Consider the following 14,703-nt stretch of genomic DNA (forward strand, 5'->3'; position numbering starts at 1 on the left):
AGCTGTGGCCTCGGGGCGGGGGAGAGCAGCGGTGGTGTCAGTCGCAGGACAGAGCGAGTTAAAGGTGAAGGAAGTTTAGACACCATTAAAATTATTTCTTTAAACCAAACTAGTGACTGGGGGGGCACATCTTGCCAGAAATACATGCCGAGGTATCAAAATAATTTTTCACTTTGTGCCTGACGTTGGTGGTGTTTTTGTTCCAAAATAAAAATAGGCATAGATAGGGTTGCGTGGCTTGCTTAAGCAAGCATTTATTAAAACCAGTATTATTGCTTCCCTTAAGACCCCCTCTGCCGTGTTCATCCTGTGGATCGGATTGTGCCGATCAGTTGAAATTTGGTATGAAGCTGTCATTCTAATTTTGTGATATTTGGTGATCGTTTCGCAGTTATTTATAACCGCGCGCAGCATTTGGCCCGTTTGGGTTGGGGAGGTTGAAATTTGGTATGGAGCTGTCATTCTAATTTTGTGATATTCGGTGATCGTTTCGCAGTTATTTATAACTGCGCGCAGCATTTGGCCCGTTTGGGTTGGGGATCGGGAGCAGAGCTTGTGTGCCGTGCCGGCAGACCCGGCCTCTGTTGTTTCACACTGCGAGTATCTGCAGTCCCAGTTATTTTTGCGTAGAAGTCATTAGCGAGGCTGAATTTGTGTTGCGTTTAATATCCTTGGTTTTTCTTTTAAAAGACAAGCATTTGGCATTTGCTGCTTTTAAAGCAGCTTCTGGCTTATCAGGCTTCAAAATTCCTGCATGACCTGGAGGCTGGTATAGGAATTGCTACTATAATACCTCAAAAAGTGGCGTTATTTGGGGGCAAGCGGTTAGCTGTCGTTCCTATAGGTGCCCCTGGTGCATATATATCAGCAGGGCTGCAGCAAGCGAGGATATTGCCGGAGAATTTAGGTCAAGCTGATGGCAGAGCGTGCAGGAGCCTGGCCGCAGGCCAGGCTGGTGCAGAAGTTGTATCGGGGTGTAATTGTGGATGAAACCAGCGCTGTCCACGTTTACTCGGCTTGCACAGGTTCCGTGGGAGGTTTGGAGTAGTTATTATTATTTTTTTTTTAAACCTCTTCCAAATCCCGCGATGTATCAGACATGGAGAACGCATAACGTGGTTTGTGGAAAATAGGTTGATGTCAGATCCCGAAGTTGGGAAAGCTTCGAGCCCCTCTGCTGACGCTGTGACTCAGTAACGTGTGCTGCAAAAACCGCCTGCGAAGCCAGCCTCGGTACCGCCTCGCCAGTGTTTGCATCGGGACAAAAGATGGAAAAATGGCAGCAAGCCCAGCGATTATTTTCAGATAAACACCGCGAAGCAGAAACAAATTCCCATATCCAGTAAAATCTTCCCCAGCCACTGCTCCGGGCAGCCTTTGCCGCCGCGACCACCCGGCAGCCCAGCTCCCTCTCTGGCTTTAATGTCTTTGCGTGGAGGAGATAGCGAGTATCTGTCCTGCTGAGTTTGTAAAAGTATTTCTAATGACGAGTAATTTTGCAAGATTTGTGTTTATTTGGAGATTTTAAGAAAAGCTTTCCTCCTGAACAGCCTAGTGCTTCCGGTAAATACTTTCTAAATATAATGTGAGGAATGATCTTGGCATGTTTAGGAAAAGGGATCTGATTCAGTTCGGATGAATTGCGTTGATTTTTGTTTTCCCGTCCCAACTGTATGTTGTTTCACGTGACTATTCCTGTAATAGTTGGCAGGGATGAATGTTCTTTTGCCAGGACTTTGAGATTTGTTCTGCGTGATGGTCGTTCAAGTTAAGATTTACTTCTCATTAGCCAAATCTGCTCATGGTTCTTTGGAAATCTCCCCTCCCCAAATTACTTTTCTCCTTGAATTTTGCACACGTGGCCTGTATCAGTCACTAATATATTGGCCAAATAAGGTGTAGTTTGAAGAAAGTGGGTTGAAACCACTGGTTTGAAAATGCAGCTGTATATTTTTGCTGTGCTTTTTATCTCTCGGCATGTTTTTCTAGACACTTCAAATGCGCTGCTTTTTTTTCTTTTGAGCGATCTCATTTGACTCAAGGGAGAGAATATCCAGGCAGTTGTTTATAGTGAGCTGTAAATGTCAAGAATGCTCCATGAGTTGTCTGCAAAGGATGTTCCAGAAATCGGAGGTGACGCATTTTCTTTTCTAAACTAGTTCCCAGGTCCTTTTTCTTCCACAGAGCCTTCAGAATCAAAATCAGCTGTTGGGATACTTTCTCCCATCTTTTTCCTCAGTTGTCAATCCTCCTCCAAAGCCGTCTCCCTACGTGCCTCATTAAGTTGATAAACTACTGCTTTGGCCGTGGTCCTCGCTGTAACACTGCTGAGGCTGTCGGCGGCTGGAAGCAAAGTTCTTCGTTGCTCCAGCTGTTCCTGAAGATGGGACGTGATGGTCCAAGCAGTTTCGGATGGGTTCTCCTTCAGAAACCCTTTCTCTTCAGCCTATCTGTTGAATAAGCTCCAAATGAGAAGCCAGCAGAGCTGGAAAAGCCCAAGCAAAGCCATACCTGTTCAGTTCTGCCTGAATTTTGACGATGTGGGGTTGGTTGTGGCCTTCGATTTCCTAGTCGGAACAGGGAGGTTTGTGCCTCTGGGTTTTCCAGAATTGCTGTTTTGCTGTTGCAGCAGCGTCCCGACGGAGTTCCCTGTTGCTTCAGTGCTCAGAAAGCTTCAGGGCGTTTTGCGTTCATGGCGCGGAGCAGAGCTCCCTCCCCGAGGACAGACAAAGCTGACCTCCTCGTAACGGTGATTAGGAGCTGGACCGCCGCATCCCTGCCGTCTGTATGATTGACGTGAGCGATACCTGTCTCGCTCGTCTTGCAGAGTTGTAGCACGGAGACGCTTTCCTAAGCAAGATCTTACAGTCAACGTCTTGTCGTCAAGTCAGAGGTGGGAGAGGGTCTTTTAGGGTCTTGGCTCCGTACTTTGTTCAAAAGAAGTGGGAGTAAGTGTGTTAAATGGAGTTGCAGCAGACCTTTGGGAGCTGTGTGATGGTCGCGGCAGGGACGGTGTTGCAAAGTCTGTTGCTAAACAGGATTAAGTACAGGAACTTCTCTGTGCACAATATTTTGGGGTTTGGTTTGATACATGTGCATGTTTTGCCGTGCTTTTCCCACCCTGCTTGATACCCTTAGACCACAAACATCAAGAGGTAATGATGCTCTTCTTTGGTGGCAGCTGTGCTTAAATCTCTCTCTGTTTTTCCTTTCTTTGGGAAAAGGTATCTTTGCTGAAATTTAGAACAAAAAAAGGGATTGTGTCCTTCAGCCTGATGTGCTGATGGGCGATGGAGTTGAAAAATAACAAGTGGAAAAATTGACTAGATGCATCTCACGTCTCAGTACACCTGGCATCCGTAAATGAACAACCCGTCGTCAGTTGTCGAGTAGTTTCCCCGTTTTAGGAAGGGGAGGAAAGTTGCAGAGAGCGCCAGCAGGTTGCCAGTGTCTCTGTGTGCCTGCATTTTGGAACATGAGTTTACCCAGGTCTCGGTGTTAAAACCCCCGGCTCCTTTGAGAAATAATCCAAGTAAAGCGTATTTGTGTCTTCCGTAATTTCTGCAAAGAAAAATTCTATTTTCAGCAGCACTTTCTGCAAAACAAATCCACATTTTGTAACATATTTCTATGCCTTTTCTGTAAAGGACAGGCATTTACTGCAAAGCCTACGTTCAGAAAAATAGAAGCAGCGGTTGTATTTTCGGGTCTGCCAGGAGCAGGCTGTCTGGACTTTTCCTTTAGATGCAAAGATTAGCTTCAGGTGCCTGTGGTGTCTTCCTCGGAGCTTCTTGAATAGTGGGCAGAATGCAGGCAAAGGGAACCAAGGTGGCTTAGATACAGCGAAGGAGAATGGAGTTGACTTGTTGTTGGTAACATTGGCTCTTTTTTTCCTTCTTCTTTCCCAGAAGAGAAGCCAAAACCAGATCCAGTATTAAAACCACCTTCTCCAGTCCTCAGACCAGAACCCACTGGGGAGAAAAAAGATCAAGCTGGCCAGACGACCGAGGCCACCTCAGTGGAAACCCCACCAGAACTTCCCCTTGCTCCATCGCCGACCCCGGCCGCTCCCGTCGCAGTTGTTTCTACTGCTGCTGCTGTTGTCGCCGTTTCTAGTAAACCCACATTCACAGCTGACTCAGAGGAGAAATGTGAACTCGCTTCCCCAAAAGAGGAGGCAATGCCTATATCTAATGCCGCACCCTGCACGGACACATCGGACCCTTCGCCAGCGGAAGAGGCTGATGCCGAGGAGTGCAAGGAGCCTAGTAGTGTAGCATCTAGTGATATTCCAGTGACTGCTAGTACTAATCTAATTAATGAAGTGAACGGGGTGAGTGAAAAAGTAACTGCTGCAGAGAGCGTAGTAGATGTAGCCCAGACGGAAGTTGCGCCATTGACTGTTGAGTTGGAGACACCAGAAGCACCTCCAGCAGAAGTGGAAAGCGTGCCATCTTCCAGTGCTCTTCACGCTGCTCCCTCTCCTCCTCCCACCCCACCTCCCACCCCTCCACCTCCTTCTCCTCCAATTTCTGTTGCTGCTGCTGCTGTTACCACTACAACTCCTTCTCCACCTCCTCTTCCGTCTCCTAGTGCCCTCCCTGTTGTTCAGGGAGATTTAGAAGGAGAGGAGAGCACAAGAACTACTCTTAACGAAGAGGAAAAAGATACTGAAGAGAAGGAAGAGACAGAAGCAGATGGGCAAGTGGAGGAGAGCACGGAGGCTCAGAGTTTAAACTCGAGCAAGAGTCCTGTCCCAGGTAAGCGTTTGGCACTGTGGTTGCGTGCAGTAAACTGGAGGATGAAGGAAAGGGGTTTTTGGGATTCTTCCTCCATCAGATGTTGTGTCCGTATCTATGCGCTACAAAAAAAAAATTCTGATCCTGCTGCATGAGCGTCGCTGTGATTGTGAAATGCTCATCTTTGTTTGCAGGGACAAAAAATCCTTCATAATTCTTCTTAAAAGAGGCAGCCGACTCGGATATGCGTCCCGGGGTTGGCTGGGTTCATGTAAGCTGCCAGCGTTTTGCTTTCAGGGTGATGCGGGGCAGCACTCCCAAGTGCTGTTAACGGGCGAGTTGGAAGGACACTGCTCTTGTTCTCTCCGAGCTGACCGGTCGGTTTGAGGGCTCGTTGCTCTGAATTTATCAGCCTGCGCCTAAACCGGGTTAACGTTCCGACCTTGAAGCCCGCTGGGTGAACCTTCTGAGCCCGCGCTTTCTGGAAACCAGTGGGCTTGGGGTTTTTTTTCCAACTATAAAAACGTGTCATGGTGTTACCAGATGTGGGTACATGAAATGGACCATTAAAGCCCTTCCAAACGACTGAAGCACCGAGCGTGTCGCACCTCAATCTGCCCAGCCTTAATTAACGATGCATCTGGTTTTCCTCTGCAAAAGTAACACGTAAGCGAAATTTCCCCTTCTGGCTTGGCTGTTCTCATTTCACTATTCTTGAAATTTTCAGAAAACAAGGTGCTTTCGTTTGGGAGGTGTAAGGATTTGGTACAGATTACTAAAAATTGAAATTTCTGTAGCTGCCTTTTAAAATCCAGGGTATTTCTGTAAGTGTTTTTATCTGCCTTTGATTTCAGTGTCCTGTTACATGACTGGTTTAGCGTTTAGTGGATTAATACGGACCGCTGTCTTTTTATTTGCTGTATTTTCTGTAGAAAACTGCTTCTTTTTTCAGGACTTCCTGGAAATGAAACTGTGGAAAAGTGAAATAATCAATTACTTGTACTTAGCTGCTGGGGGGACTATAATGGTGCCTATTATGCACGCCTAGCAGTGTTAAAGCATTTAGTGTCGCATCTTTTACACCCTCTTTTGCAGTCCTTTCAGAGCCCTGGAGCTGAGGTTGGTCGTCTAAATACACCCTTTGAATTTGGTGAAGTTTGGACAAGAAAGGAGAAACAGTAGGGCTGTGACTTGGTTTTTGGTTTGGGTTTTGGGTTTTTTTCTTGAAGTAACATTTAAAATAGGGTTGGGTTTGTTTTTAGTTTATTCTTTCCTAAGCAAGCGGTAGGTGTGTAACGGCATGAGTAGCATCCAGGGCTACACGCTGCTACGGATTGAATTAAACGAAAAGCTGTGCTTGGCCGTGTTCCATATTTGTGTAATTGTATTGTCGGTCAATATGCTGAATCTTAAATAAAATCCAGTATCTAGAGAAGATCAGAAAGATCCCTTCACTATATCATCCATAGCGGCAGGGGTTCTGTTGATATTTTTCTGTTTTTATTTTACTCGGGTCATTTCACTGCTCTGGCGCTTGTTGTTCTTTCAATCTGAGCTACTTCATAACACAAATTAATTTCCTTACCAAGTAGAGAAATGGGACTCTCTCTGTAAGTAAGGTTTTACACAGACAGGTTCCAGCTTGCCATATTATTGCTTGCTTTGTAATGTCCTGTAGTTTAAAATTAAAAAAAAAAAAAAAATTGCTTACAGCATTTTTGGCTTTTAATTATGCAGAAGATTAATTTTAATGCTCCAGTGTCATCAGGCTAGACAGCACACATTAGCCAATACATTGGCTTTGGCAACAGAGAAACAAATATTTCTCAAGTCACGTAAAAGATCACTTGAAACTCTGATCACTATTAAAAGCTCAGTACTTCAAGGAAAGCAAAATACTCTCCCAGTCAGGTTTTTTGTGCTTTACCCCTTCTTTCATGGTGTATAACTGTATTACATTTCTCTGCCAACCTTTTTTTGAGCAATAGTTTTCCAATTCTTCCTTGGGGAGAGGAGGAGAGATTTAAATAACGTAATCTGAAGGTGACCGCTAATTCAGGCATCCGTCTAGGCTGAGCGAGGAACTGCATGTCTCTGCCATACGCTGGAAAACACAAATGCTGAACTTCAGGAGCAAAGAGACAGGGCTGTATTATTATTTTTTTTCCTTGGACTAAAGGCCAAGAGTCTTTTTTTATGATCTCTGGAGATACGATAGAAAGTGGGATAAGGGAAACTTCGCAGACACGTGGTGGTAAGCCTGAGCTCTGTGACTTTTAACACTATTTCTTCGGGGTTTTCAGCGGAAGGGTGTACTTAGTGCAGAGCAGGTCGGTTGGCCGCAAATCATACCGCTTTGTTCCCTTTAATGGGAGCTGATCTGTTTGACCAGGAGGCTACTCAGACCCAAGACCTCTAAAAATAATTAATTGCTGCTGCGCTTGCTCCTGAGTCTCCTTTTCATAGTTACAATCTGGCCTGCCTAGAAATGGGGGGGTTTCGGGACGAGACGCCAGTCCACCTCCTCCCTGACGTGGCAGGGCGGTGCTGCTGGGACTTGCAGGTGTATCCCATGCTTTGCGATGGAGGTGACAACTTTTCAGGGATGAAGGAAACAATTTGCTTCTTCCTCAGGTGCTTTATAGACTGTGCTTTTATCTAACAGTCAGAGAAACAATACTTTTATTTTTTGCTCCATCAAGCTCTGTATAGAGAGAGCAGAAAACATGTTCAGACTGCAGAGGCTTTCCCTTAAACATCTTTATTCTCCAGCAGTTCTTTTTTACAGCTCAAGAAAATGAATTTTTCAGTGTTTGCAGCACTGGAGACTGGAGCTGAGCAGAGCTGACTCTTTTGGGATCCTCTGCTCTTGCTTTTCCACTGGCATTTGGTCTCCGCCAGATTTCCGAGGTCGGAGGTTGTCTACAGGAGCACCTGTGTTGTAGTCCTCCTACTTTGTAGAAATTGGAGTATGCTTAGTTTTCCTTTTTATTTTACACTATATTCTATCTACTCCTAACGTCCTAAGTTGTGTTAGCCTGCATAATGAGGACAGCAATTTTAGTGGCTCAGTCTCAACGTAGCCAGTTCACCCATAGCCAGCCCATCAGCATCATCGGTCTTGCTTACAATCCCCTACGAAATGGGGAAGATTCGGTGGGTTTCAGGGCATTAAGCCGCTGAGAACTGCAGTTTTTTATCCTGCAAGCAGGATGTTGTACCTGCGTGTGCGGTGTATTGCTGCGGTGACTGTTAACTGTTTCTGTTCTGAGCATTTGCCAAAATGTGGGGTTAGAGGAGACGCGTTCACCCTACTGCGAGTGTGCAGGCGGCGGATCTCGTTCCTGCCTGCTGAGGGACGGTTATCTTGAGGTTTTCAGGATGGGCAGAGCTGTTCTCTGCAAAGGGCAGGAGCACGCAGCTTTTAAAATAATTAATTCCTACTCATCTTTATTACAAGTAAAAAAACTACAGATATTATCAAGAGAAGAACTCGGCGCTCAGCCTGTGAGCCTTACTGAAAACATTGCTCCGGTTAAAAGTCATCAACAACGCGCAGTTGCTTTTATAATTAAATTGTGTTTTTTCTCTAGTAGCTTCGCTGCCTGCGGTGAGGAACCAGCACTTCTCGGGGAACAGAACAGGAAAAATTTTGTTGGTGGAGTGGAATTTCTAAAGAAGGCGGCTCTACCAGAGACTTGAAGCCTTTAGGACATGCTCTGAATGCCTGCCTTTGATGTAATCTTTCTATCATGGCTATTGCAAGAAGCAAAGAGAAAAATAAGAGATTGATGTCTGTCCCAGGCAGAACTGCTAGGAACACGGGAAGCCAAAGGAGCTTAATCCGCACTGAATTCAAAGGGCTGTTTCTTGCAGAGCTAATTCATGAGACGTATTTCAATATAAAGTAGCCTAACTGACTGCGAGTCCCTGGGTTTCTTAGCTGTGGAGCCTGGAACAAGAAACTTGGGGCAGTAATTGGAAATATCTTGGAGAAATATGTGCAGCACCCAAAGGCGGAGAGCCGGAAACATAAATCAGGTGTCGCCTTTTTCTTGAGTTGCTGCCATAGCCCACTGGAATATATTTTCTTTCCCGTGAGCTGTGAGGCGATGGTGAGTCTTTGCTTTGGTTTTTAATGGCACATTGGCTAAGAAATAAAAATTTAAGAGCTGGTATTAATTTATGCTTAGCAGTTGGCACCCACATCAGAGAGGAGACTGCCTTCTCTGTCCCGCCTGATGGGTTGTGGACGTGCTGGGGTGGGTATCTCCTGCAGGAAGATGTTCCACTGAAGAACATGATGTAGCTGGAGAAGTGGATTGAGGTAGCGTAGGATCTGCTGAGCAGATTTCTCCAGTGGTGATGATGTCACCAGCAGTGATGTCCAGGATAGTCTGGAAATAACGAAACAAAAGATTTTGTTACTTTTTCCAGCCCTAACGTAGATGGGTATGGTCACTCCTGTTATCTCTCTTATTTTTGTAAGCAGCGGTAAACAAAGAGCTCACAGTGTTGGCGAGACAGCGGTTCGCTGGGTCTGCTGGTGTCCCTTCTCCGACGGACAGAATTCACCACCAAACACGTCGAAGCGGGCTGAAAACAAGCTCTGGAAATGCGTGAATGCAGGCAAAAATGAACCTCCGTTTGAGAACGAGTTTGATTATTGGTGTGCACGCAAAATGCTTGATCTGGGGGGATGGGAAAATTGAGAGAAAGCCCAGAAGTGTCCAGAGACCTTCCTCATCCAGAGCCAAACTAGAGACGTTACTTTTGGTTTCTCGACGGCTCACGTTGTGCCTCGTGGCTGAAACTCGGTTTTCCAATAGCGCCGTTGTCCTGGTCACGTTTTGGGTTTGGGAGGGTTGGCATCTAAACTCACTTTAATTTCCTAAGCATACATTAGCATAAATTCTCCTGTTGAGTCAGTTCCTGTAGCAGAAATGAGAACTCCAACGGGGAGGAAAAAAAAAAAAAAAAGAAGAAAAATCTGATGTCTGCTATTTTAAGAGGGGAAAAATTTAGCAACGTCTCTGAAGGTCTCACCGGTCGGCTCTGAAATACGGTCGGGTGTTAGTAAGGAGTTACAGGCTGCAAAACCACAGAGCTAAGCGAAGGCTGCTGCCATCTCTTGGGATTGAAGGCAAGCGTCCGGCCAAGCATCCTCATGCAGGGAAGCCCCAAAGTACCAAAAGGATTCTGCATGATTAAAACAAGGCAAAAGCTGTGAGACTCAGTCAGGAGGCTTGGCAGGACAGCATCCTTTATATAGCTTTCTTTTGCCAAAAAAAGTGGAAAAAATGTATTCTTGAGGAGCGATAATGTTAACATCCTGACAGTTGAGGAAGGAAACACCCAAACCTTTGCCAACCCCAAATCCATGACCTCGAGTTTATTTCTGTTTAAAAATGAAACATTATTTTACACCGTGGATGTTTTCTATAGCGTAGTTTAAGCTTGAGTGAAATTCTATCAGATTAAAAACTTTGGGATTAATCAATTAAATTGCTTGGCTATGGAAGAATTTAGGTCATTACTGTGTGGATGTGACCCCTTCCTTGAAGAAATCCCCCAAAAGTGTGGAAGTGGCATCAGCAAACAAGAAAGCATCGTATCGTGGCAGCGGGGCTTGATGTCCAGCCTTAAAACAGCAGGCTGGCTTTTGAAAAGCGCTAAATTTTCACTGAATTTTAGCAGATTTCGTGGTAGAGGGAACTGTGGAGCCTCACTTAGGTCCCCGCTTTGCTAAGTCACAGAAGTTACCACCTGCCTGGACACCTGGTCCTTACCCAGCCCCGATTTCACCCCCAGACGGTGAGAATAACTCGGCTGTTCTTGCGAGGGTACCGTGAACTTCTGCTGGCAGCAGTAAAAGCTAATCCCCGGTTGCGTAAGGCAAAGCCATTTTGCAATCGTGCCTCCTTGGCCGTTTCTCTACTCTCCTTCGAGCCCCAGAAAATTCAGGATTACTGCTGAGGCTCTGACCTGCTTGTAAAGCTTCGAGTTTCTCCGTAGGGTGCTGCGATGGATGTGGCGTGCAGGACTCGGAGTTTGGGAGACCCGGATGATTCTTCCAGCTCCTCCATGAGCCAACAGTTCTGTCATCAAGCGGACGACATTTGAATCTTTGAATTAGACTTTTTTAATTGTTTTTATTAACCTTTGCTTTTGTGGTGTTTAGCATGAAGATAAATATATTTTATCAGCGACGGTAGCTCCTGTTGCGCTGTGGGTTGGGGCCAGCGTACTGACTGTCGTGATTTCCACAGCCCGCAGTGTTTCTGCAAGTCCATAGTCGCCCTCCAAACAGGGGAACGCTGTTAAGAAGCTGCCGAGGCTCCTACGTATCTTTTGGGGCAGCGGGAACGCGGCAAGTCCACTTTCCTCTTTGCCCATGGGAACAAAGTAGGCCGTTATCAACACTCTTTTCATTTATCCGTAGTTGAAGAGCGTTTCAAAATCGTATTTTATTGTGATAAAATAAGGACCCGCTGTGTTTTTCCACAGTGTGGAAAAAAAACTAGAAACCAAAGGCTCGAGCTGGAAATCTGTTTGCAGTAAACTTCCATCACGGAATCAATTCTGTTTGCGCTCTGTGTTAAATACGCATCTGTGCCTAGTATCAGAATTTAAGCTGGTAGCACTTGCAACAAATTACGAGCGTATTGGATTAATGGGTTTGTCTCCTCTTAATATATTGTGTGGTTTCTTTTACCCTTTGGAGGGGGGAGAGTGATTAGAGTAAATCACTGCTGATTTTAGAAATATTATGTGGTGTTTTCATTGAATTGGTTGGCCAGGGGAATTAATGAATGGTGGAGTTGTTAACCTGCTTTTAAGTTGAAATATAAATCCAGCTTGGGAGAGCCAGTAGTGCTGCAAGATTGAAGGAGTTGTCCTTTTGGATGAGATAATGGAATTTTTGGCCTGTTTATGGTTACGGTCCAGATGATGGTTAATTCTGACAATATTTCTTGAGGAAAAATATGTTGACAACGACCTTCACTCCTAGCCAATACTTGATGTTTCAAAAAATTCAGTTTCTGAAGGTTTTCTTTTTCCCTGCATGATTCTTACAGTGGTGGTAATAGACTCCTTGCTATCACAAGTGGCGTTTCGAGCTTGAATGAGCGACTTGTAAAACAATTACAGTGTTTTAATGTCACACTAACGATTTTGTTATTACCGCATTGAAAGAAAAAGTAGTTATGTCAAGCTGAATCCTCCGCAAGGCTGCGACTGCTTCGTTTTCCTGTATGTAAAACCAGCGCGCGAGAGGGAAGCGCATCACCCGCGGCCAAGTTTGCTGCGTATAATTTAGTGTTTTAATAGATGTACGCTTATATTGCAGCCCAAACAGCCGTAACTGCACCAAAGACGTGGAAGAAACCAAAAGACCGGACCCAAGCCCCTGAGGAGGTCATAGAGGCGGAAACAGAGGTAAGAACCACCACAGTCTCGCTTTAGACAAATTTCATGATGATGTTGCTCTCTTTAAACTGTATTTTAGAGCCGTTGCTTCCTAGTTGTCTCGCAAAGATCCAGGGCTGACATTTTTTGGGGAGGGGAACTGTGATATTCCGCAGCATTTTAGTCTGTTCCCTGTCAAGTTTTCTTCCTTCTTGCCTAATTTAACGACTCCCAACCTTCAAGAACATGTAACTGCTGTCCTTCCAGTGAAGGATGAGATAAAAGTGGGTTTGAATCCCTTAGCGCTGCCCTGTTCGGGTCGCAGGCCGCTATGGTGACATTTGGCAGGTTCTTCTGCGGCACAGTGATGTCATTGTGATGTCATGGCTAAAGGTTAGTTTTCCTGACGACCACCTGATGGAGAAGCTGGGAAGGGAAAACATTGCTGTTTCCAGGCAAAACCACCTCGGCGGTAGTTAGATGAGTAACAAAAATCTCCCTTGCTGCCGTTCCGGTAAGGATATTGGGGAGGAACTATCCTGGGTAAAATTGGGGTTAGAGTAGAGCACAGAGCGGGTAAAAGAGTCCAAATGTAAAAATTCAGACTGCCCTCTGCATATACAAAACCTGATGTCGGCCAGATGTGACACAGAGAAGCGTTGCTCCTTCACTCCAAATTTTTCTTTAGTTCAACTTCCCCTTGCCACAAACGTCAATGAACCTTTCCATTCTAAAAACACGTTGCACAGTAAATCTTGAGTCTTAGAGGACGGTGCTTCGTCCTTTGTATAAGCAAACATTTGCAGCACTTAGACGTTATGAGTGGTATGTAAGTGCTTTCCCCTCTTTTTCTGAGGGAATAGGTGCTTAAGATGCTTATGTGCAAGGTACCGCGCTGCAACAGCTGGTCTGCGCGCAACAGAGCGCGATGATTGGGTATTAAAATTAAATTTTAGGAAATTAGGGAAATTAAAAGCATCCCTGTGCTTGTTTTCAAGGCGGAGAGCAAAGGATGTTGCTGGGCTGCACCAGCGAGTCCATACCCTCTGTAACGCTTTCTTTGTCATTTGTTGGAGGAGTCTTGTCTCCTGGACCACTCGGCTCTTTCACCAATGCTGATTTTTCAGAGTATTCCCTTGAAAAATTTGCAAAAAGCATTTGGGATGCGGTGCCCTCGGGTAGGGAGGCAAAAGGATGGAGAGCCTCTTCCGGAGCATCCCCATTTAAGTCTTTCCTTTGTGTAATGCTTTTAGGCGTGTTGGGGTTTCTCCCAGGAGAAGCGCGTTCCTACCACCTCCTCTGTCCGAATGCGGAATAAGGCTGTGTCCTTGGAGAGCTCTAAAATTAACAGCCAGGGATACTGTTAATGCTTTTTCCTGAAACCAAGGTGCTGAAATTGTGGCTGTATGTCCCATTACCTTCTTTATTGGGATCTGCTCCGATTAGCAGCAGGAAGCACACGCTTAAGGCAGGATCCCCCCCAAAACAAGCGTGGTGTGCCCTTTGAAGTAGCCGGTGAGCTGCCGGAAAGGGGAAGAGCGAGGTTGTCTTTCTAGGCTGGGATTGCTCCTGGCTGTCGTGCGACAGGACTTAACCGTTCCTTCCATCCCATCCCAGTAGCTGCTGGGGATTTCATGGGCAGCGCTAAGTCTTTCCAGTTGTGCTGTTAATTATCGGTGGTTATCTCCGGGAACGAACCAATAAATCATCCGCTTGTCCGTGTGTGGTTCCAGATCTCCGTATCGCTGTTTAAGATGCGTATGTATTCCTGTTAGGTGCAAAATGCCGTGTGAATAAACGAAGAGCTGTTTCACGTGCTCTGAATTTTGGCAGGGTGTTTTTCACGTAACCTCTGTGTTTCCATCAGCCTAAAGTAGAAGAGGAACTTTCAGGTGACAAAGTACTTGAATCTGACCAGGAGAACATGAGCCATGGGTTTCAACTGGAGAGAGACCCCTCTGAGCTTAAAAAAGCGAAACCTGTGGAAGAAAACGGAGAGCAGGAAGCAGAACCTGTCCGGAACGGTGCCGAGAGCATTTCGGAGGGAGAAGGAACTGATGCAAACTCAGGCTTCACAGAGAGCTCCAGCGAAGGGCCGGTGTACCAGTATAAACCAGGTAAATCCTGTTTCAGACTCTTGCGTGCTCGCTTGGTTTTCTGCCTCCCTCCTTTCAGGGCTGCGAACGCCCCGTGCATCCTCCCCGTGGAAGGAGGGATGTTTCCAGTGGGGCTGGAAGGGGGTACAGCGTTTGACCATGTCCGTGCTGCCGGGATCCGCTAACAAACAGGCTCAGAGACACCTTCTGGGGGAGCGCGAGGGGAAGGCTGTTTTTTCTCTTGCTGGTGGTAATGAAGAAAAGAGAAAATCCCTGATTCCTCGAATCGATTGCGCATGGGAATGTTGGCTGCAGCCCAGGGGAAATGGCGACGAACGGGTTCCCGTGCGATCGACAACTGAGAACGATCCAAGAAATTCCATATACGCAGACATACTGCTTAAATAAGAGATCTGAAAGTTCTGATTGGGTACTTGTCGTGGTTTAGCCCCAGCCAG

At 45.9% G+C, this 14,703-nt stretch overlaps 1 protein-coding gene across 1 annotated transcript in view; it reads left to right on the forward strand.

Annotated features, from left to right (window-relative positions):
- The window catches only part of LOC104626862 (eukaryotic translation initiation factor 4 gamma 3-like), a gene marked incomplete at both ends in the record, with an annotated part of 31,058 nt that extends 16,792 nt beyond the window's left edge, over positions 1 to 14,266 (forward strand). Inside the window, 3 exons of the mRNA XM_010294887.1 lie at positions 3,909 to 4,760; positions 12,091 to 12,179; positions 14,017 to 14,266. Coding sequence (XP_010293189.1) covers positions 3,909 to 4,760; positions 12,091 to 12,179; positions 14,017 to 14,266 — 1,191 coding nt within the window. The remainder of the gene's footprint in view (positions 1 to 3,908; positions 4,761 to 12,090; positions 12,180 to 14,016) is intronic.
- Between the last annotated feature and the right edge of the window lie 437 nt (positions 14,267 to 14,703).

Source organism: Phaethon lepturus, unplaced genomic scaffold (genome assembly GCF_000687285.1).
Source record: "Phaethon lepturus isolate BGI_N335 unplaced genomic scaffold, ASM68728v1 scaffold25349, whole genome shotgun sequence".
Lineage (NCBI taxonomy): Eukaryota > Metazoa > Chordata > Aves > Phaethontiformes > Phaethontidae > Phaethon > Phaethon lepturus.